Consider the following 22,301-nt stretch of genomic DNA (forward strand, 5'->3'; position numbering starts at 1 on the left):
TTCTCTGTATTTAAAGTTGGAGAACTTGTCTGAGTCTGACATCAAGTGATATATTTTGAACCATGCTGATGGGCTATTTATTCAATGTTATTTTTAGTTACTTTTGCTATTTTTTACTCATCTTTTTAAGCCTGTTTTGTTCAATTTATTATCGCTGTTGTAAGTCTTGGAATAAAATTCCGTTGTGGATACTCTGTATATCTGAGTGGTGAGTTGGGGGTGATTTTGTTAGATGACAGTGTATTTTTTCATGCACTTAGCTCAAGAACTGACCTTCCACATGTCCTCTGTGCCCATTTGCTCTATCTGTTGCGTAGGTCAGCCAGCAGCTCAGCTGTTGGAGCAGTCACTGTCTGCAGAGACCACAACTGTCACCTTGGAGTCCCTTCAGCCAGACACAGAGTACGTCATCAACCTCTACCCCTTGTTCCCCCGAAATGCTGCGTCCCCATCCATCCTCAATGCTCGCACATGTGAGTTTTTTATTTATATCAGTGCCTTAGGCATTTTTGCTCGACTGTGATAAATGCTTGCAATCTAACTGGCTATAGTGGTGAGTAGAGTATAATTCAGTGGTATATTTAGCAATAAATACACGTAAGTAATCAATGCTACTACAGATGATAAAGTTTGCGTATAATGATGTTGTTCCTCTTGGGTGAGAATGACTTTCAGTAATATTAACAAATATAAACAGTGTCCTCGTGTGTATTTCTTTGTTCCAGTGCGCCTGGAGGCAGTGCAGCAGTTGTCAGTGGAGACAGTGTCGGAGGGCAGTGTTCGTGTACGGTGGAGAGGTGTCAAAGGCGCACAAGCATATCGTTTGGTTTGGGGACCATTTACAGGTCAGAATAAAGTCAAAATGAAATTACATCTTTTATTTCTGATAGTGTTTATTTTTGTTTTTTTATAAATGCTTTTCTTTTTAAAAGGTCGTAACGTTGAGACTGTGGAGGTTGCTGGCGATAGCGAATTCTACACTTTGTCCAGGCTGCTGCCAGATACTGAATACATTGTCACCATCATCCCACTTTATGAGCGCAACACAGAGGGCCCTGTAGCAACAGCCAGATTCAAAATAGGTAAGGGGGCTTTGAGTGATTCTCCACAGATTTGACATGACTTGACACTCCAGTTGCTATCAGGCAAAAGGTGAGGTGCACCCTGAACAGGTTGCTGGTCCGTCCCAGAGTCAACATAAATGAAACAAACAACCAGTCTCTCCGAGGGTTAATTTAGAATTATTGGTTGATCTAACATGCAGGTATTTGGACTGTGGAAGGGAGGAAGAGTATCCTGTGAGAACCCACGTGTGCACAGGGAGAACATGTAAAATCTGCATAGAAAGGCTTGTGCCGACCCTTTATGCTGTGAGGCAGCAGTGTTTACACTGCATATTCCTTTACTCCAGTTAATGCTTCTGTAAAGGAAACATGCAAAATGTAATTGACTATAATTGTAGCAGGTTTTTACAGCAATCTTTTCCACTGTTTGTTTCTCTTTTAAAAAGCCACCACATGTTACTGTTTAGGTCTGTTTAAGAACATTTTAACATACCTACCCGCCTTCATATACACACGCACACACACACACGTGTGCCTCACATGAGTAATGCCCATATGGTGTCACTGGAGTGGGAATGCTATTATTTGACTGAAGTCTGAGTCACTGCAGGACCACTGTGCAGAACAGAGAGCTGATTGGAATGCTTGAAAACTTTGTGTGGCAAATTTTTGCCATCAAAAGAAGTAACATTTATACAGAGTTTAACATACTCCACCAAAGTAACCTAAACTTTGGCTGGTTTATTTTATACTTATTTCTTGTTGTGCAGACCAGTAGAATCACAGCTGTTTAATGTCTCTGTGTTTGTCTCCTTTTCATTTCATAATGAAAACATGCTGACTTTTTAAGGTTTTTAGTGACTACAGAATAGAAAGAAATCCCCTTACATTTATTTCACAGTTATACGAATATGTTACATAAAAATGTTATAGTTCATATATTTATCAAAACAAATAAACTTTTTTTTAACAGACTGGAAGCCTTAACATCTTCCCAGCCTCTTTAATTTGGCAACTGTTCAATCAAAACATAACATTTCCTATTAAGCAGCCATTTATCATCTTTCATCTTCTTGTCTTCTTCTTCTTTAACCTGTGAGCGCCGCAACAGACAATTGATTTTTTCCCCGACTAATGTGTTCATCTCAGTTACAGGAAAAGACCTGTCAGCGTCAGAGAAAAAGTATTTGTCTGGCAGAGTCGACTTGGATAATCATTAGTTGTCCACCGCACTCCCAGCCTCAGAGCATAGGTGTGGATTTGTGTCTGAAATAAAATATTTCTTTGGCTGGTAATCAGTTTCGCTTTGGCACCAACACTGGCACTTTGACAGAATTTCAAAACACATTCCTGAACCTTTAAAAAAAATAATTCACCAAGTTTTGGCATCAATTTGTGCAAACTTTGTTCATTAACATAATAAATACTGTAACTACTTGTACAAAGAAAGTATGCCCGAAAGACTGGCATGACTGCTCACAACCCCGCTTGTAGTTAAATCTTGTAATTATTACTAGTATTTTTCCAACAAATCCAAAACTCCAATATTATACGAATGCCCCAAAGTTTAGTGTGCTTATTCCAAATCAATTTGATGAAAACTACTATTAGAAGTCTGCTTTTTAGTCATTTTGTTGTAATGTTTTGTGTTAGTGTTATGCTGTGCTGTGAGACAAACCTCTCTCCAAACAGCTTAACTTTGCAGTTTGTCGAGCTTCCACCATTTAGATAGACATAAAAGACATGATAGTACTGTGCTGTGCTGTGTTGTCCTAATAATGCACCATATGCAATTTTTTATTGTTGTTGGAATGAAAACAATTGTCATAACTTCAACATGTGATTAATTAACCAGAATTGACCAGTAATAGTGATCTGGCTGTCAGGTTATAATGAGCATGGCCTCCAGTATAGTGTGTTTGAGCAGAGAGTAGCACACATGTGGAGGACTACTTACAAAAGAGCAAAGCATTGTGTCTGCATTAGGTCAATGTAAACTAGCAATAGCTCCACAGTTGTAATAACACAGTTTGTTGAGATGGTGTTTTTTGCAAAGAGGAATTAAAAAAAAAAAATTTGGGTACCTGCAGATATGTTTTGCATCAACTTTCAGTTTCATATACTTGAATAAGAATAAGTAGGAAGGACTTTCAGACTTCTTTTTGCTTATAGCTGTAATCCATCCATCCATCCATCCATCCATCCATCCATCAAGTAATTCAGTCCAATTCTGGGTTATAGGTACTGGAAACTACACCAACTAAGGATTTTGGGTACAACTTGGACTGGCCCTCCATCTATCATAGAGACAAATTAGATTAACAACCTTGCATGCTCACACTCAGTCCTATAGGGACTTTAGAATCACTATCCTTAAATGCAAGTTTTTGCAGTGTGGGAAGAAGCCAGAGTACCTGGAGAGAACCCACCCGTACAGGGAAAAACGCCCCAGCTGTGGTTCATATCAGGAGCCTCTGTCCTGTGAGGCTACACTACAAACTACTGCAAACCACTGCAAACCAGCACCTTCACATTCACCATCTGTATTACAGTATATAATATTATATGATGTATTAAGGTCATTTACTTCACTTAAACTGCTTAAATTTAAATAAAGCATGGAGAGTGAAGAAGTCCTAAAACTTGCAGAATATATGATAGTTGTTGCATAAACATGATTTAGTCTCATCAGCTTTAATGAAATGTGTGTCAGCTGGAAAGTCGTACGCATCATCAAACAGAAGGAAATTTACAAAAACCTATGAATTGCTAAATATCGACAGAAGAGTTGTCTTATGATACACTTGGATGGATTGATGGGAAGAGAGCTGTGGATTTAGTATATGACCTAATTACTGATCACATATTGTGTTCTTCTCAGAGCGCCAGGAGCAGCAGACCCTAAGAGCAACTACCACCAGCCCCACTTCAATCCTCCTCAACTGGAGGCTCATCCAGTCTTCTCGGGGGTACCGCCTGGAGTGGAGGGAAGGGGAAGGTCAGATGAGCATCTGACATGGATGCTTACACATTTATATGTCACTCTGGTCCTTTAAACATATTAACACATAAATTTCCTTGAAAACATACCAGGCTGTGTAGTGCTGCATGATCACAAGGACATCTGAAAATATCTCCTGAATTGTGGGGTACACAAGGAATTTTCAGATGTCAATGTATGATTTAGAATATTTTGTTTCAAGATAGTAAAGAATATAATTTGACTCATGCTCTCTTGCATGCAGAATCCTAAAGCTTGAGTGCAGACACTGTTTAAGTTATGAATTTCTAAAGTTTGTCCCTTGAAGCTAAATTTCAACATATTTGAGATTCTTTCAAAGCCTCTGCATTGCTCTGTTTTCTCTGGACAGAGTTGAAAGTTGCATTGAACATGCATTAAACCTAAAGGGTCATTTTTCAACTAAATAGTTGTTGCAGAATTGTGAACATGCTGAATGAACCACAATAACCAGGACAATATGCACCAGGACAAAACACTTTGAAATTACTTTTACTTTAGTTTTGCAACAAATGTTTAATAATCTTATTTTAACAACTGTAAAAAAATACATTCCTAATGAGGTTTAAAAAGAACTGCAAAAATAATTAAATAAAACTGACAGGTCCAAACTTAAAATATTATTTGACTTAAGCTACATGTTGTTCTGTGCTGTGAACATTCACTGTATTTTCTTACCTTACCTAAATTGGAAAGGATCTGATCTTGGAGCATTGTTTTTCCCTCCAGGAAGTCGGGCAGAGAGCCTGTCCTTTCCAAGAGGCACCATTAGCTATGAGCTAACAGGCCTACGAGCCAACACAGAATACCTCATCACCCTTTACACCCTGTTTGATGGCCGTGAGGAGGCCACACCAGTCTCCACAACATCCAGAGGTCAGCCAGAAGCTCTAAACCTATTCTGGATGGACAAGTGGTTCATTAATACAGATATAAGGTTGTTTTAGCATGTAACAATTTATAATGTCTTCACCCTGTGATGATGCAGAAGAGCAGCCAGTGGGAAGGGTGTCCAACCTGAGAGTGGTGGAGTCTCTGGGCAGCACAGTTAGACTTGGCTGGACGGGTGTAGCTGGGGCCACACAGTATCGAGTCATTATCTTGAACACAGAGGGTATACTGATTCTTCTCATTATTTAATTTTTTACATTTTTATTTCCATCACTCATGTGTGAATATTAACATGATTGTGGATGCTACTTCCGAATGCCTCGTGTCATGTTAGTGGGAACAGAAGAAATCCGAATCATCCCTGGAAACCAGACAACCCTTGACCTCAGAGACCTGATCGTGGGAGTGTCGTATGGTGTCAGTGTCATGGCGCTCGTGGGAGAAAATGAAGGAGAAGCCATTACAGTCTATATCAAACCAGGTGAGATGAGCAAGGGTTGGCTGTAGTCATGTGTTCTGTGCTTCACATGTATCCAATACTGCTAATTACCATGTGTGTTTTCTTGTATCTGACAGTCTCAGTACTTAAGTAATAATACTGTTTGTTTACTGGTATTGTACATGGATTTCTAAAGGATGGCAACATTACCAAATACAAATGTTTAAGTGTTTATTATCTTTAAAATACTTAGCAATATTTGTCCTGCCACATTTGGTATTTTTCTCTTTTTATTGCAGAACAAGGTGCAGGCAGAGTGACCAATCTCAGAGTAACAAATTCAAACAGTCGGAGAATACGAATTGCCTGGGAAGCCGTAACTGGAGCAACAGGGTACAGAGTTACTTGGAGACAAGGCAACAGTAAGTGTTTCAGGCTGTAATCGACTTGAAATGATATTTTTCTTTTGCAAACCAGCTCTGCAGTTTGATATTTGGGATCTTCTCATTTTTAGTATATTTGTTCTACTTTTAAATCTGCATTTACAGTATCTTACTAAGTTTTCTGCTGGTCCAGGTGCAGAGCAATCCAATCTACTGGGAGCAGAAGTCACAGCTTTTACTATTGACGGCCTGCAACCCGATGAGGGTTTGGTAGTTGGTGTTGCAGTTGTTGTTGATCAGCGTGTTGGAGAAGCAGTCACACTGTCTGCACGGACTAGTCCCTCCAATGGAGCATTGCCAGGCCTTCGCATCATTGATGTTTCAGCTCAGAGGATACGCATTGCATGGTCAGTTTCTTCTAGGGCAACTGGATATAAGATCACTTGGCGTCGTGATGATGGTAAGATTTTTTTTTTTAAGTATAACGGTCATAAAGTTTATCTAAATACAGAAGTGTTGCAATGAACAGCGCTGTTAAAGCCAGGTGTTGTGCAATGTTTTGCTGGCTGTAGGAGTTGAAACGACTCGTACTGTAGCTGCTGATGTTTTTTCCTACACCATTGATGGGTTGAAGGCAAATGCAGCCTACACTGTGGAAGTTTCTGCTTTGGTTGGCTCTCGAGAGGGAACTCCTTCCACTCTGAATATTAGGACAGGTATGTTACTGAATCATTTGAGTGATTCTTGCTGCGGCTGTTCAGAGTATCTCTGCTGCTAAAACAATCTGCATTGAAAAATAAATGGCAAACATTGTCCTGTCCTGACTGGCAGAATCAGATCAGTCAGTTGTTGGGGCTGTGACGTCACTGCAAGTCCAGGAGACCCGAGGAGAGGTCGTCCGGGTCACTTGGGTTGGTGTGCAGGGAGCAACAGCTTATCGTGTGTCTTGGAGGAGAACGGATGGTAATGTTTTTTGTTTGTTTGTTTGTTTTTTTGTGGTCTTATTTATTTTTTGTAGTTTGTGAATGTCTTCAGTTTTCTTCTCTTTTTCTAAAATTGCGATCCTTCATCCTTTCCAGAATCGAGCCTTAAAATAATTTTAAGCAAACCATAAATAATGCTGCACGCCTGTAGTCTATAATGAGATCAGTCCTGTTCTTTAGAAGTCTCACATGATTTCCACACCATACTGGATTGGTTTAAAAGTCCTTCTCTTCACCCTCAAACCCTCATTTAACATCCATCTTCCTCACTGAACATCTCCAGGACCACACTGCTTCCTGTGATCTCTACTCTAATGCCAAGCTCCTGTCGCCACCACTTATTACAAAGAGACGGAACCGGGCTGAAAGAAAATTCACCACAGTTGCCTCCCCCTATAGAATAGCAGAAACAATATGTATTATGTTCATCAGACAATACCATAAACCCTCTAAAAAGGAAAGTTTTAAGGGGGGATTTAAAGGTATTAAAAGATGTTGTGTGCCTGGGTGTAGTCGGCATGGATAGGGGCTCTAATTGGAAAAAGCCTGGCCTCCCTTTGTCACAAACTATGATCTGGGAATAGTCAGAAGGGCGCTATCTGTGGATCTCAGTGGTCAGAAGGGTACATATCAGGTCAGTAAGTTGGAGATGAATAACAGGGCAAGGTCATGTAAGGTTTTGAAGGTGAGCAGTAAGATTTTTTAATCAGTATGAAATCTAACTGGAAGCCCCTGAAAGGAAGCAAGCATAGTGATGATGTGCACTTTTTTGTTCCAAGATAAGCTCTTAAAAGTAAGCCCTTTCCTTTCGTAGGAAATAATCATCTTTGATGCATGATCGACCTGCATGTCTCACCCTATTTGCTCGTGTTATGTTCTGCTGTAGGTGGTGAAGAGCGGAGTCAGCTGGTGGGTGGGGATGTCACAGCAGTGGAATTGAAGCAGCTTGATCCTGGAGCTCAGTATGAGGTGCAGGTCATGGCTTTAGTTCAAAACAGAGAGGGAACCCCTGTCTCTGTCAGAGTCACCACACGTGAGTCCTGTTTTTCTGTTTGCAGACTATCTAACCGTGAAAGTGTTTCAAATGTACTTACACAAGTTGAATATAGTCATATATAACCCATTGCATACTAAACACTTCAACTATAAGTGGACTAAATTAACAACACAATACTACAAGTTATGCACCAAATGAAATGTCCTTCAATCTGAGAAATATAATAAAAGTCTGTCTCTGTGTGCACAGCTGGTTATATTACCCCACCACCTTTAGTACCTACCACTACTTTACGTGTGACAGAGGTTACTCAGAACTCTGTGCGGCTGGGCTGGACTGCTCTTCCAGGTGCAACAGGTTACATTCTGCGCTGGAAAGGGGAGACAGGTGGGGCTTGTTATTGTTCAGGTAAATGATTTTTTTTCTTGTCTAGACCATCACAACTCATCATTTTAACTGTAAATATCTCTCAGATATTGGTCGAGGCTTGTCTGTTACACTACCTCCCTCATCCAGCTCTTACCTGGTGACGGGGCTGCGTTTGGGCCGTCGTTACAGATTTATCATACAGCCCACCTTTGGGAGCGGACTGGGAACGGAGACCTTTGTAGATGAACGCACTGGTAACACTTACACATGCTCTTTTGCATGGTTTTCGGAACAATGAGCACCTAATATTTACTGATCTTTGCCAACTATTTTGTCCTCAGTGTGTGTGGATGGACGTCTGGATCTGGTGTTTGTAGTGCCTGCATCTACCGATCGGATTGCTCTGGCAAGACCTCTGCGTGAGCTCATCACAAGTGTATCAGGGTCACTCGCCACTATTGGACCCCGCGACTCACAGGTACGTTCGATGAGTGGGTAATGAATAAGGAACAGCACATGGCCAGTTACAAAACTGACTGCTCTAAGATGCTGCAGGCATGGTTATGTTTTTCTATCCACCAACATTCTGGTTTTTTGTTTCAGGTGGGGATTGTGGTTTATGGCTTTAGACCCAAAATATGGTTCCTGCTCAATCGCCACAGCAGATCGGACACATTGCTCCAAGAGATCCAGTCCACACCCTTTGATGAAAGCCCAGGCAGTAATATTGGTCAGTGTTTTTTTTTTTTTTTTAATGGTTTTCCACTGTCTCCTCTGACAGTGCATCATGTTGTTGTTATGGCCTCTGTGACATTCCCTGTCTTCCTATGAAGGTGAGGCAGTGACATTCACCCAACAGTACCTCCTCACTCCTCAAGCCGGACGGAGACAAAGGGTGCCTGGTGCTGTTGTCATCATTGCAGACAGAAAATCTGCAGACAACCTGACTCTTGCAGCCAGCAGTTTCAGAGGTACAGGTATGCTAGAATCAAACAACGATTAGTCACATTCTGCTCATTTATGGAGCGATAGCTGGGGCAGTTTGGTTTTAAATTATTATCCAAGAGCTTATTCAGTCATTGTGTCTCTTAAATTAAAGGAAGCAACATTTTTACCCTTATGTCTATTTGACTTGTCCTTTAACTTTGTGCAGATTTTAGATACAAAATATAAGAAAGGACGCTTATAAATATAATACTATCTATAGGTTTTATTTGTCAAATAGCTTTGCACAATATAATATACTTAGTGGGACCAACCTTTTGTGACCAATTTTATGGTACTTGGCATGTTCCATTCAACCTAAACTGAAACATGTAAAATCCCTAAAACCTTTGCACAGGACTGTGTCACACACACACTATACACACAAATCGAATGAACCCCGCTGTTCTGTGACACAAATGTGTTGGTATGTGTGTGCACGCAAGGTGTGACAGTGCTAGCAGTGGGTGTAGCGCAAGCAGACACTGAGGAGCTGCGTCGTGCTGTGACGGATCGCAGCACCCAGAACATCCTGTACACCCGTGATGCAGCACGGCTTAACACTGATCTGGCTGCTGACCTGGCAGACCTGCTCTGTGGGGTAGCCAGAATACCTGAGGTGAGAAGTGACATGGGATAAAGAACAAGTTTCTTCACTGCCTTGTTTGTCAAATTCGAGTAAATCTTGGTGTGATCTGTTATTATTTAGCATATTCAAGCAGAATATTTTCTTCTTTAACAAAAATAAAAGAAGCTATCTGATAACGAAGTACATTGAAATGGTACTGGAACAGGTTTAGTGACAAGCTGTCACTGGAGGATTCTTGCAGTAAATGTATTTCATTGTTCGTTTCAGGCAATTAGAACTAGACTGATTCATTTTCAACAGGATGTACAAAAAAATTAAAAAATGCTGCAACATTTCAACCCTTTATTTGTGTTGTTTTCTTTAGGTTTCTCCTGGTCCAGATCAGTGTACTATTCAATGTCCTCAGGTGAGTTACTGTCATTTTGTTTTGTGTTATTTACATAAGTGTAAATTAAATTAGTGCCAGGAACACTTTTCTTCCCCTTATTGTTGCCCATTCCTTACTATGATTTCTGATTAGAGATGTTTAATCTCCACCGTGTCTTTTAGGGTGAGAAAGGAGATCGTGGAGAGAAGGTACAGTGAAGTTCAGGCTCATTTCAACACTCTTCTTATAATTCATGCAACCTATTTGGGACTTTAAAATGAAAGCAATGCTTTGCGAATATTTTTCACAATTAACTAATTAGTTGTGAGATTTCCACCAGGTGCTGTAATAAGCATAAGCATTTGTTTTTTTGTCTGTAAATAATTTTTTCCCATATGTTAAAGTGCTGTTTTTTTTTTTTTACAGGGTGAGAGAGGTAGAGATGGCATAGATGGACGCAAGGGGGATCCTGTGAGTCAAATATAAGCATCACAGCAATATTTCAAATCAGTATTTATCAGGTATAATGATAGCAATGTGGTGAATAATATTTATATGATGTAGGGTCGTGATGGTTTGCCAGGGAGAGAAGGTCCCAGAGGCCCAGAAGGACGCCCAGGTACACCAGGTCAAACTTTCCCTTTTGACCCTTCTCTGGGGGTAAAAGGGGAGAAAGGGGAGAGAGTAAGTAGAACTGAGGTCATACCAGCATCATAAATACTTTACAAAATCAAACCAAATTAAAAAGCAGAGTATTTTCAGGGGTTCCCTGGCGTTGATGGGAATCCAGGGTTGCCAGGCCGACCAGGTGCTCCTGGAAATGCAGGTGTCCCTGTACGTACATTTACAGGAATCCACAGACTCTTGGCACAATTTCATGTCTTAGTTTTGGTGTAAAAATGACTAAATACAATTGCATTTGTCATCCTGCAGGGTTCGCAGGGTCTACCTGGAGTCAGAGGAAACCAAGTGAGTAACCTTTCTGACCTGCAGACGTGACTAGCAGATGTCTGAATAAAGCTGTACTGTATTTTATATCATTATGTGTATCTTTTGCTGTTCTAGGGTGAACCAGGAGGACCAGGGCTAACGGGGCCAAAGGGCAATAAGGGTGAAAGGGTGAAGTGAAACATTTTCAACATTTTCTTAATTAAGTCCACTGCTGATAAATGTTTTTGTGCTGATTTGAGAAAGGCAGAGAATAAGGTGGTGTGTGAAGCATTTGTATGTTTGTTGACTCTAATTTGTTGATGCTGCAGGGTGAACCAGGTTCAGCTATATCTGGTGGAGGTCTTCCAGGGAGGAAGGGAGAACCAGGCATCCCGGGAATGCCTGTAAGAAACTAATTATAGTCACATGATCAGGATGCATAAAGTCAGAAAGTGGTTTAAATGTCCTTTTTGGTTATCTATAACTCACCAACCTGCACACTCATTGTTAAGCAAACTCTATCAGATATCTGATATGAGAACTCTGATAGCACAACCATAAGGGTTGTGAATGTACTGAAGGAGGAATCAGTTTTTTTGTGTTTTGCATATAGGGTACTGCAGGTCAACCGGGCAGTAGTGGGGTCAAAGGAGCCCCTGGTGATCCAGGGACGCCGGGTCAGGATGGGCGTCCAGGGATACCAGGAACACCAGGACTTTCTATCAAGGTTTGCCTCCACCACTTTGTTTTATTACATGAAAGGTATTGATAGATATTTGTAAAATGCCTCACCTGTAAATTTAAGTACATTATATGAGCCCACATCTCATCAGAAAAAATACAGCTGAGCTACTTTCAAACATAACAAAAACACAAAAGATATTTTATCCTTTTATGTGGATATCTTTAATATGGTTACTTTTAGTGGACAGTGGTAACACTGTATGTACAGGAGATGGGTTAAGAGATTTTATAACAATTAATTCCTTGTACACTAAGTGCTGTTTTTTTAAGGCCAACAGATTATTCTTGGGCATGAAGTGTTGTTAACAGGATCATGCACATGGTGGTAGCATTGAGCTGCCTTTTCCCTCTAAGAAAGCTCAGACACAGAGGCTCTTGTTTGTGCCAGGAAATCCAATTTTTTTGTTATGTAATGTAATTTCTAATGCATGATGCTGGCTTACACTGACTTGGTCCTGATTAAGAGCTATTGCATATAAAATACACAATTTATAAATAACACAAAGAGGACACAGATAGATGTTGCTATGTCTGGGCAATTACATACATTTGAACTGTTTTATAACACATTTGGTAACATCTATGTATTTTTGTATTTTACCAGTTCATTAAAAAAAAGGTTTACAGCTCTGATATTTGATGGTTGAGACTGATGAGACTATTACCCTCCTATATGTAATTTACTCTCAAAATGTAAAATATTTATTCTCATTCCTATTTTTAATGCAGCATCAGTTACTTTAGTGTTTTGTTGCAGAAAATAATAATGAAAATCACCATCAGAACAATTTAATTACCATTATTGTGTCTTACATAATGAGAGCAGGTCAGATACTGGATGGTAATGTTAATATCATTTTAGTTTTTTTTTTCTGTTGTTTATTTTCTGTCTGTTACCAATGTAAGAGTTTAATAACACTAACAAATTACATAAAATAACTCAAATTAACATATGTTCAACACTTTATGTACACTTGTAACCTTGATTTATGTTAGGAGATCCTTTCTGTGCTCTATGTTAGATGCATTTATTATAAGATATAAAGTACATCAGCTGTACAGCATCATTCCACAGTCGCCAGGGTGACGAGGCTGCCTGCCTTACAGATGTCTGCATTTATTTCTTTCTTTAGCTTTGTGAAATCCTTGCCAATGGCAGTAATCTAAAAATGGCAAACTGTTACTACTCTAGACATCCCATGTCCAGATCTCTGTGGGTCTGAGCTGTATTCGTTGCACATTGGGGGCTTATACACTATTATGCAGGTGGTTCTAACATTGTAGCTGACTGCTGCTGAATTTAATTTTTCTTCTCAGCACTATGTTGTCATTGCTTTTCTTTTCCTTTAACCCATAAAGACTATGTGCCCTCCAAACATTTGAACACATTTGAACTCATGTGCTTCAGGTTTCACTGAGCTAGTGTGAGATAATTCCTGAAAGGGGAGGGGAAATGGGTAACGTGAATCAGCTTAGGACCATATGTGTTTACACATGATGCATTTTGTTTCTTGTGCAATTTTAACATAGTTTACCTTTGGTTGACAAAAGTGTTTCTCTGCTTCCTCTTGTTCTTTTGTCTCAATGCATCTCCTCCTGCTCATTCCCACAGGGAGATAAGGGCAGCCCAGGAGAGAGGGTAAGTCACACCATCAGAAACATGTTCTTTCACAGCAGAAATATCCCGAGGAAGACACAAGAAAAAATGTCTCAGCTCTTATCTCTCTTTGCTGACAGGGACCACCAGGAGTAGGCAGTGGGGTGGCTGTGAAGGGCGAGAAGGGCTCCCCTGTAAGAACTGTCAATCAGTGGCAATGTGCTGACAAGCTAAGTTAGCAGGTAATCTTTGTCTGCAAATGGGTTATATTTTGCATTTTCTAATTGCTTCTTCTATTATCAGGGTATTTCTGGAGCTCCAGGGGCTCAAGGTCCTAGAGGACCAATAGGAGCAGAGGGCAGGAAAGGAGAAAAGGTAGCAGGAGATTGATTCAGTTTGTGAGTGGTTTCTGAGTGAGTAACATGAAGTATTTATTTCAAACTGATGACTACTCTTTGTTTTTGAGGGGGATGATGCTGTTGGGTTGCCAGGACCTCCAGGAAAGCAAGGAGAGCCTGGGGACAAGGTAGGGCAGCTTCATAGCTGTGGAGGATTGCAGATGGTACATTATGTTGATATATCTGGTTTTTGCAGCAAATCCCAGACAACACTGGTAAAACCCACATCTGCTACACAATCCAACACCTATTTGGACCTGTCTGGTTCAGTGACTGACCCTCATACTGTCCTACAGAGCACAGAAATGGTTTTGTGTTCACATGATTTCATGATATAGTTATGACACATATAGGGAATGTGACCCAGTTTTTCAAATTAATTTGTAAAAGTTTATTTCTGATTGACAACTGGCTGCAATTGTGCAGTAAATGAGGTAATTTATTGTACACCAGATTTCACCAGATTAACCAAACAGTGGGTATAAACAGTATAGAACAAAAAAGCAAAACATTATGTCTTAAAATTTTTAGCCCAGGTGAATGAAGCCATGCTTGTCAAATTCATTACTTTGCTCCTGTGTATTACAATTCAGGAACAGTTGGCGACTAAAAAGCAATATGGAGGCTTTACCCACAGCTAGATTAGTCTGTTCTTAATCCCAGGTCCAATTCATTTGCCAGCTGAACTGAATCAATGACATTTTTTCAATATCCTTCTAAATAACTGACAAACACATTATTAAACAAATTGAGTTTTCAGCTGCCTCAGTGGAATTGATAAATTTAGGTTTAAGCGTTTTTCTCATGTTGTTCAGGGTTCCCGTGGGCCTGCTGGTGAATTTGGCAGCAAGGTAAGATAAAGCTAACAGAAGTTATTTCTGTTGTAAGACCTGAAAAGAAACTTGACTTCTGCCACTATTTTTATCTTGGCAGGGCGACCGAGGACAGCCGGGTGAGCCTGGATCACAGGGAGACAGGGTGAGTCCCATCATACTAGTCACGTACATACACATGTCTGTGAACACGTGTGTGCCTGCAGAATGAGTCATTCTACCATATTCACAGTCACAGCATTAGGTTGTGTTATTTTTTCCGGATAGAAAAGTAATAATAAATAAGACTCATCAGCTCTTTCAGTGCAGTAATGATACACCACAGACTCATGTCTGAACATAGACTGAAGGTTTCATTTATTTTCTCCTTTGATGCCGATTTCTCATGTGATGTCATCAAATTGTGCTCAGCTGTTTGTTTACCTAAGTTATGGTTGTACGTGCAAGTTAGAGGGTCTTACAGTTGCTGTGAAAACAGCGGCATCAAAATAGTGTAGCATGTTTTCTGTGGGATCACTCATCATTGTCACTCGTCACTCATCATGTGGAGCAGTTTTCACTTGAAAGCTTAAAATGAATCTGATCCTTTGCATCTTTGTAGGGTGAGAGAGGACCAGCTGGCGAGCCTGGGGAGAGAGTGAGTGAAGCAATATTTGTTTATTTTATTTATCTTTTGTCTGAAAGAGATCTTGCAAAGTTGCCTGAATGATATTGTCTTCTCAGGGGGACCCAGGGAAGGCAGGGATTGGAGGAACACCTGGGCTGAGAGTGAGTGGCAGGCTGCTGTGTATTAATGGCTAATGACATTTGTGGGTCTGTTTCTTTCATATTTGTTGCACGATGTGCACAGGGACTGTAATGAATGAGTGTTTTCATTTATAACCAGGGTTTACCGGGACCCAGCGGACCACCAGGAGAAAAGGTGAGACTGATTTAATTAATCTAAATCATAAGAGAAGCAGCAGGTCAAGAGGAACGTGATTCCACTGTTGATGCAATGAATCTCCAAACAAAAATCAAGTGAATGTGTCTGTTTCCAGGGAAATGAAGGTGCACGAGGAGAGCCTGGCAGAAGTGTGAGCATTCAGATATAAGAATATTATTATTTCATCTCTCCTTTTAATGTCCATAAAGTTTAGGTACATGATGACTAGTTGTCACCATTTTATTTAAATCATGCAGGCCACAGGTTTACCAGGAAAGAAAGGAGAACAGGTAAGATATAAAACTCAAGTTCTTACACAGGTTTTAAGTGGATCTTGCTGATAGTTGATGGGTTTCCTTCTTTCCTGATTTTCCTACAGGGTGAACGAGGCCTGGCTGGTCTTGATGGTCAAAGAGGAGAGAAGGGAGTATTGGGACAAAAAGGAGAGAGAGTGAGCAACCACTGCATTGTATCACTTTGGTGATCCTGTTTCTTCATTCTTCTTTTTTTTTCCTTTGAAGTTTCTATAGTTTAATATATAGAAACAATTCAAACACTAAAATGTTCAGCTCATTTGTTTCAATTGATGAAATATTCATAGCCCCTTCAAAACATACTCAAATTCAAGATCTATATTCTTCCACAGAAATTCACCTGCAGACATCATTCAAACTCAAAACATTCACACGAAAACTAAACATCTGACATTGAGATTTTTTCATATCTTCAATAGTTGAGAAAAAAAATCACTTTCAAAGATCAGATTCAGTGAAATTCAGAGTTTATTATGGGTTTGTATGGGGGGGAATGTTTGAGCAGGAGTGAAGGGACTGGCTGAAAGAATGGAAGAAGACAGAAGATTAAGCAGAAAACACCATTTTCATGTGTCCAAAATCTTTGGACTATAAGCATAATTTTATAATCAAAATATAGGAAAACTTCTCCTTTTTCTTACAATGGGATTTTTTTTAGCCATCATGCCAAACATTTTGGCAAGGCCAAAGTATGGCAACGCAGTGAACACTCAGAACCCACAGCTGCACCGGTTTCATCATAGACTGAAGCAAAGTTCAACTTATATCAACTCACATCTTCCAAGAAACATTTCACCATACATGCATGTCTTAATCTTGTGCACCTTTTCAAGCAACACCGTTATTACAATACAATATTCTGTGCTTTTCATTATGTTTACCTTCTCAGTTCCTCATATTCTGAACTCTTTCCATCTTCTTATGAGATGCTTCTGCTTTAACTGTTGTTATATTACAATATTTCAAGTTTAGCAGTCTAATGTAGAACACTCATCTAATACAAATTCAAATAATAATTCAAGTTGAAACAAGATATTTATCTTACAGGATTCAGCGTTCACACTCACATTTACATTCATATATTCTTTCATGGTACTTTCTCTAGTATGGAATGTAATAACATTTCTGTGAGTATCAAACTGAAATTCACTGCTCTGAAACTCCAAAGGGTGCTCCAGGTTCAGGAGGGTCAGATGCTGGTGGATCTAAAGGGGAACCAGGAGAGCGAGTGAGTTTTATCATGTTTACAGCTGCTGTGATAAATCCCTGACAAAACATTCTTTATTCATGAAATGCTTCTCTGTGCCACCTGTTTGCCTAAGTCATGCCTCTAAACCAGTCCAACCACAAATGCATAAAAATATGCTTTTCCCTCAGGGTCTTCCTGGTATTAGTGGACGACCAGGTGCCAAGGTGAGGGGCCTTTGGTGTCTTCTTTATCATTTCTGTTCATTTGCACCTGCTTTGTTGTTAAACCAGTATTTTTCTCTGCTTTTTTTTTTTTTAGGGAGACCCAGGTGAACCAGGAGAGCAAGGAGAAAATGGGCGTCCAGGAATCCCAGGAAAGCCTGGTCTCCCAGGAAAAGAGGTCAGATTTGTGTATTTGATCTGGATACTTTCCAGGAATGACTGAAAAGTAAAGTGGACTACATGTGTGACTAAGTTGTGGTATTTATGGGATGGTTTTTGTTTCCCTTTAATTGAATTAATTATTGCATATACCTAGTCACCACAGTGATTACAGATTTTTGGCCCACAAACCCTCATGGACTGCTGCAGATAATCAAATTTTCATTAACCAGGCCTGCCCCACAAGTGGACGCTGATCCTCCATCATGCATCATCTCTCATTACTTTTACTCTTTATAGTATCTTCATTAAGAGTTTGGTGTTATTCACTACAGCTAATGTCAGTGGGACTGGGTGATGATTCAGTCTTATCAGTCAGATTTGAGCAGTCAAGCTGTGATGGTGTTTACTCTGGAGATGAAATAATTATGTTATAGAATATGAGTCCTTTTGTATTCTTTCCAACATGCGTCTGTTTCTTATGATGACATTTCAGGGGTAAAAGCAAATTCCCTTTCAGCACAATAAGAGGGACTGCTGTGTTTTCCTCCTCTGTGTTTATGTTGCCTTTTCTGAACTATACCTGTTTTATAGGGAGAGAAAGGAGACAAGGGTGATGAGGGCACGCCTGTGAGTATCTGTGCTTTGCTCAAATACTGTCCCAATTTTCATATTTTTTTCATAAATGTAACTATTGACTAAAATTAAGTTATATGTTTTTCATGAATTGTTCTTATAGAATTTTTTTCTTTTTCACCAGGGAGAATCTGGACTTCCAGGGAAACCAGGAGAAAGAGGGTTACGAGTATGACATTACTTTTAGTTCAGCTGTCACATTAAAACTTTAAAGCTGCCAAGTTACATCAAGTCCAGCTAACAAACAGTTTTATTTACTGCACGCTCAGGGACTGGCTGGTCAGCCAGGACGACCAGGAGAGAAAGGAGACATGGGAGACCCAGGAGAGCATGGACGAAATGTGAGAGACACATTTATGTTTCATTGCACAGACAGCTTTTCAATATGCTCTTGTTCTATCTGACTGAAGCCATGAGAGAGGAAACCGAGAGGAAGGTTGGCTACTCAGCATCTTTATTGATCTGTGTTCGATCGCAGGGCAGCCCTGGACCTGCTGGACCGAGAGGAGAGAAAGGAGAGCAGGTTTGCTTTCTGTTTTCATTTTACAAGCTACTCATGTATCTTAAGTTTGAAACTCACCGGCTTCACACACTTCCCACTCTCCTATAAGGGACCTCAAGGGCCTCCGGGACCACCAGGAAAAGTGGTAAGTTTGTCAAAAATCTATTTAAGTTGTCTCAACAGCTGTCTCGATTTTGTTCAGGAAATGATTAGGGTCTTTATTATCTTATAACACTGACTGTACTGTTTACAATCTAACTGATAGCACAGAGGATGCAGAGCTAATTCTGATCCTCCATGTTTTTTTGTCAACAGGCTGACATCCAGGGCCAGCTGAAAGGAGAGAGAGGAGAGAAGGTTATGTTTTTACAGTGTTTTTCTGCATCTATGCACAATAAAGTACAGGCAATAAAAAGGAAATACAACTCACAAGTTGGACTAAAATGTGAGTTAATTGCATAAAAAAGAGGTACTGCAGCTGACAGGACAACTCATTGCACTCCCCAGGGTGATGCTGGCGACCCAGGAGAGCATGGCAGCAAAGGTCAGAAAGGCGAATCAGGGACTCCCGGAGCTCCAGGCCTGCGAGTGAGTCCACTTCATTCTTGCAATTTGTAAATGCTTTCCTGGTCATCTGATATTTCCTGATGCTATAAATGCATTTATATGTGCATCAACCCCTTTCTGTGTGGATTTGCTGCGCATGACTGATGATCCTCTCTGGCTTTTTGTTCTTTCCCTGCTGCCTATAAAGGGTCCAGAGGGAACACGGGGGCCCGCAGGCGTAAGAGTGAGTTTACTCTCTGCTTTAGTTCACATAACTATATCTATAAGCATCACATTGCCTTTTAAAAATATTAATGTCAGTTTCACTTTTAATGCTTCCAGGGTGACACTGGAGAAAGAGGAGCACCTGGAGACAAGGTTTGCAATCGATATGTGCAACTGCGCTGCACCATGCTCAACTGGTTCATGTAATTTTATCAAGATGGTAGAAAATAACTTAGTAGGATATTGCTGTTTCTAGTGAGTGGCAGGTCTCTGTGTCCTTGATTCCATCAGATTCTGTTTCTCCGAAGCGGATTCCCAGTGGGATGAAATGCAAAGAGACTGGCATAAAGCTTCATAGGAAAATTTCATCTGTCTTTGCTGTCAGATAACTATAAAGATAAAATCATCTAACTCTGTGCTCAGGGAGAAAGAGGAGCATCTGGCCTAGATGGGCGTCCCGGTCTGGATGGTAAAGTAGGTGCTCCTGGACCTCCTGGACAAAGGGTACCTCAGTTTTTTATATATTTGTCAGAACTATAAACCCCACATATGTACCCATGTGTTCAGCTGTTTTATTGTTTTTTTTTTATTTTTTTTTTATTTATTGTGATACAGGGTGATCCTGGGAAACAGGGAGACTCTGGGAGAGATGTAAGTCTCACTTTTCCAGTAATGTCATGGTTCTTTGTAGGATTGTACTAGACTCAGAGTTGTCTTAATTATCATAAATCATTTGAAAGCAAATGTTTTCTTGTTTTCTTTAGTCATGGGACTTCAGTGTGTTGAATATCTTCCTCTGATTTGCAGTCTGTGTGTACTGAAGGTGTACATGCTGCAGAGGGCACTGTGTAAATGTTAAAATCTACTCTTTACTCCTGTGGCCTGTTGCATAAGCCAGCTGTGGGGAAAGATGTCTCCAGGCTAGTTTGATTTCACTGGAGACTGTTATGTAATATTGACTATTGTAATTATTCTTGAGGTTATGAATTGCTTGAAACTTACAGTTGATCAACTGTGAGTTTCTTGCTAGGAGGCACATTGCAGCTCTGCAGTACATCTAAATCCACCTGGAAATGCCATTTTTGACAGAAATTCCTTTGCATTTTTCTTTTCCTTTTTTTAATAGCTGAGCTATGAATTTTAACTGTGGTTGCAAAATTTTCTATGATAATTGTTGGTTTGTTCTAACTAGGGATTACCTGGACTAAGAGGGGAACAGGGTCCCCAGGGATCTGTTGGTCCTCCAGGGAATCCAGGAACACCTGTGAGTATACTGCATCACATAAAAAAATTATTCATTTTATGTCATGTGTGCCCATCATTTTTCTCACTACTCTGTTAATGCCTTCAGAAATATATTCTCTAATGAGTCTTGTTATATTTCAGGGAAAAGCAGGTGAAGATGGAAAACCTGGCCTTCCTGGCAAAATGGTAACTTTCAGTAATAAATATAATCTCATTTTCTGATTCAGTCAGGTGTAACAGATTCTGCATTTTAAGAGGGACGTGGCTGACAGTGATACTGATTGTGCTCAGAATGAGTGTGAATATTGTGAATTATGTATGTTTTTTTTTTTCTCTACATTCCCTCTGTGTTATGCTCTCACTGGTAATGGCCTTGGTATTCTGAATCTGTGAATGATGTTTTCCGATCAGAAACTGTGCTCATGTATTACAGGCTCTGCTGTACAATAGCTGTCTTAAGTGAGTCACCAAAGTGGCGGAACTGAGTGCTCCTACAGTCGACTGGTCATTATTAAGTTTGTAATGTGTTTTGTTTTGTCTCACAGGGTGAAGATGGAGTGCCAGGTGAAGATGGGAGAAAGGTCTGTGGTTGTTATCAGTCTGTGTGACTATCTTGCATTAGCAGAATAAAATTGAGTCTGTTTAGGGTTACACAGTTCGGCTTAGTTCACCCATAGCAGGGTTTTTGCTATTTTAAATTTGTAATAACTTTTTAGAAGAGATGTCATGAAAAGTTGCTGTTTATAATGCTGCTTTTCTACATTCAGATTAGACTAAAACAAAGAAAAGTTTAAATGTGCAGCATTATTTTTGAAGCTTGTTCTCATTGTATGTGTATTTCTGCTATTTCTAATCTACAGGGTGACAAAGGAGAAGCTGGAGCAGCTGGAAGAGATGTCAGTTTAGCCAAATTTCTATCATATGATTACTCCTCTAACATGCTTTTACTGATAGTTTGTTTCTACACCCTATCCTCTTGTTGCTCCTCAGGTCTTCAGTCTGCATGAGTTTTTTCTTCCACTCATCACTTTCCCCCCTCAAATGTCTATTTATCAGCGGTATTTACTGTGACATTGACATCACACTCTCATGCTGTGCTGAATCAATAGGCTTCTTAGAAGCAGCCATATAGGTTCCAGCTCCTAATGATCAAGCTTAGCCTTTAAGGGGAGCCACTTCTGAGAGAAATCCAGAGGGGCGCCAAATGTCAGAGTGCTGTTTTCATGTGCAAATTCATATTAATTATCTCTTGAACATCAGTGAAGGGGTGGCAGCAGCCACCTGCTTTGATTTTATAGCTCAGCCTGCACTGTAATGCAGTAGGAAGTAACCTTATGAAGAGTGAAACTCAGTTATATGTTTGCATTTGACTTTCAGGGCCGTGATGGTCAGAAAGGGGACCGTGGTCCGTCTGGGCCTATAGGACCTTCTGGTCCCCCAGGACCTTCTGGACTGCCTGGCAGCATTGGGCCTCCTGGGCAGGTGCGAGTAACACAGACTTTGGAATAATGACACAAAAACATTGACATTTGTACTAATCCATGCAATCTCCCTCAGGTTGTGTATGTAAAAGGAGTTGAAGCTACACCGATCCCAGGTCCACAGGGGCCTCCAGGAACGCCTGTGAGTCCACATGACGCCTCAGTATACTGACTTAATTACATTACTTATGAACATATCACAGCTCACCCTGTCACTACTATATCTATAATAAACACAATGTCCTTTTTTACTTTTATCTTACGGAAAGTA

At 40.2% G+C, this 22,301-nt stretch overlaps 1 protein-coding gene across 3 annotated transcripts in view; it reads left to right on the forward strand.

The window, feature by feature from the left end:
• col7a1 (collagen, type VII, alpha 1) overlaps positions 1-22,301 on the forward strand; it is a 65,108-nt gene that overhangs the window by 10,701 nt on the left and 32,106 nt on the right. For all 3 annotated transcript variants that reach the window (XR_006009800.1, XM_041981046.1, XM_041981045.1), the window contains exons 10-68: positions 318-473; positions 726-845; positions 933-1,082; positions 3,946-4,062; positions 4,813-4,959; positions 5,072-5,197; positions 5,309-5,455; positions 5,713-5,835; positions 5,990-6,256; positions 6,369-6,512; positions 6,628-6,759; positions 7,666-7,812; positions 8,026-8,163; positions 8,250-8,399; positions 8,487-8,623; positions 8,749-8,875; positions 8,979-9,122; positions 9,576-9,748; positions 10,083-10,124; positions 10,268-10,294; positions 10,512-10,556; positions 10,650-10,769; positions 10,848-10,919; positions 11,019-11,054; positions 11,151-11,204; positions 11,345-11,419; positions 11,629-11,742; positions 13,372-13,398; positions 13,497-13,550; positions 13,660-13,731; positions 13,823-13,882; positions 14,570-14,605; positions 14,688-14,732; positions 15,189-15,224; positions 15,311-15,355; positions 15,474-15,509; positions 15,628-15,663; positions 15,770-15,802; positions 15,892-15,963; positions 16,995-17,054; positions 17,204-17,239; positions 17,334-17,414; positions 17,990-18,025; positions 18,156-18,200; positions 18,301-18,372; positions 18,510-18,554; positions 18,643-18,678; positions 18,849-18,890; positions 19,041-19,121; positions 19,288-19,323; positions 19,422-19,457; positions 19,728-19,808; positions 19,920-19,955; positions 20,497-20,568; positions 20,691-20,735; positions 21,095-21,130; positions 21,410-21,445; positions 21,927-22,031; positions 22,107-22,172. Coding sequence is in view for 2 of the 3 variants with exons in the window: in XM_041981046.1 (XP_041836980.1) it covers positions 318-473; positions 726-845; positions 933-1,082; positions 3,946-4,062; positions 4,813-4,959; positions 5,072-5,197; positions 5,309-5,455; positions 5,713-5,835; positions 5,990-6,256; positions 6,369-6,512; positions 6,628-6,759; positions 7,666-7,812; positions 8,026-8,163; positions 8,250-8,399; positions 8,487-8,623; positions 8,749-8,875; positions 8,979-9,122; positions 9,576-9,748; positions 10,083-10,124; positions 10,268-10,294; positions 10,512-10,556; positions 10,650-10,769; positions 10,848-10,919; positions 11,019-11,054; positions 11,151-11,204; positions 11,345-11,419; positions 11,629-11,742; positions 13,372-13,398; positions 13,497-13,550; positions 13,660-13,731; positions 13,823-13,882; positions 14,570-14,605; positions 14,688-14,732; positions 15,189-15,224; positions 15,311-15,355; positions 15,474-15,509; positions 15,628-15,663; positions 15,770-15,802; positions 15,892-15,963; positions 16,995-17,054; positions 17,204-17,239; positions 17,334-17,414; positions 17,990-18,025; positions 18,156-18,200; positions 18,301-18,372; positions 18,510-18,554; positions 18,643-18,678; positions 18,849-18,890; positions 19,041-19,121; positions 19,288-19,323; positions 19,422-19,457; positions 19,728-19,808; positions 19,920-19,955; positions 20,497-20,568; positions 20,691-20,735; positions 21,095-21,130; positions 21,410-21,445; positions 21,927-22,031; positions 22,107-22,172 (4,865 nt within the window). In the remaining variant the exon portion in view is untranslated. The remainder of the gene's footprint in view (positions 1-317; positions 474-725; positions 846-932; positions 1,083-3,945; positions 4,063-4,812; positions 4,960-5,071; positions 5,198-5,308; positions 5,456-5,712; positions 5,836-5,989; positions 6,257-6,368; positions 6,513-6,627; positions 6,760-7,665; positions 7,813-8,025; positions 8,164-8,249; positions 8,400-8,486; positions 8,624-8,748; positions 8,876-8,978; positions 9,123-9,575; positions 9,749-10,082; positions 10,125-10,267; positions 10,295-10,511; positions 10,557-10,649; positions 10,770-10,847; positions 10,920-11,018; positions 11,055-11,150; positions 11,205-11,344; positions 11,420-11,628; positions 11,743-13,371; positions 13,399-13,496; positions 13,551-13,659; positions 13,732-13,822; positions 13,883-14,569; positions 14,606-14,687; positions 14,733-15,188; positions 15,225-15,310; positions 15,356-15,473; positions 15,510-15,627; positions 15,664-15,769; positions 15,803-15,891; positions 15,964-16,994; positions 17,055-17,203; positions 17,240-17,333; positions 17,415-17,989; positions 18,026-18,155; positions 18,201-18,300; positions 18,373-18,509; positions 18,555-18,642; positions 18,679-18,848; positions 18,891-19,040; positions 19,122-19,287; positions 19,324-19,421; positions 19,458-19,727; positions 19,809-19,919; positions 19,956-20,496; positions 20,569-20,690; positions 20,736-21,094; positions 21,131-21,409; positions 21,446-21,926; positions 22,032-22,106; positions 22,173-22,301) is intronic.

The sequence above is a fragment of the Melanotaenia boesemani genome, chromosome 3, assembly GCF_017639745.1.
Source record: "Melanotaenia boesemani isolate fMelBoe1 chromosome 3, fMelBoe1.pri, whole genome shotgun sequence".
In the NCBI taxonomy this organism is placed as follows: domain Eukaryota; kingdom Metazoa; phylum Chordata; class Actinopteri; order Atheriniformes; family Melanotaeniidae; genus Melanotaenia; species Melanotaenia boesemani.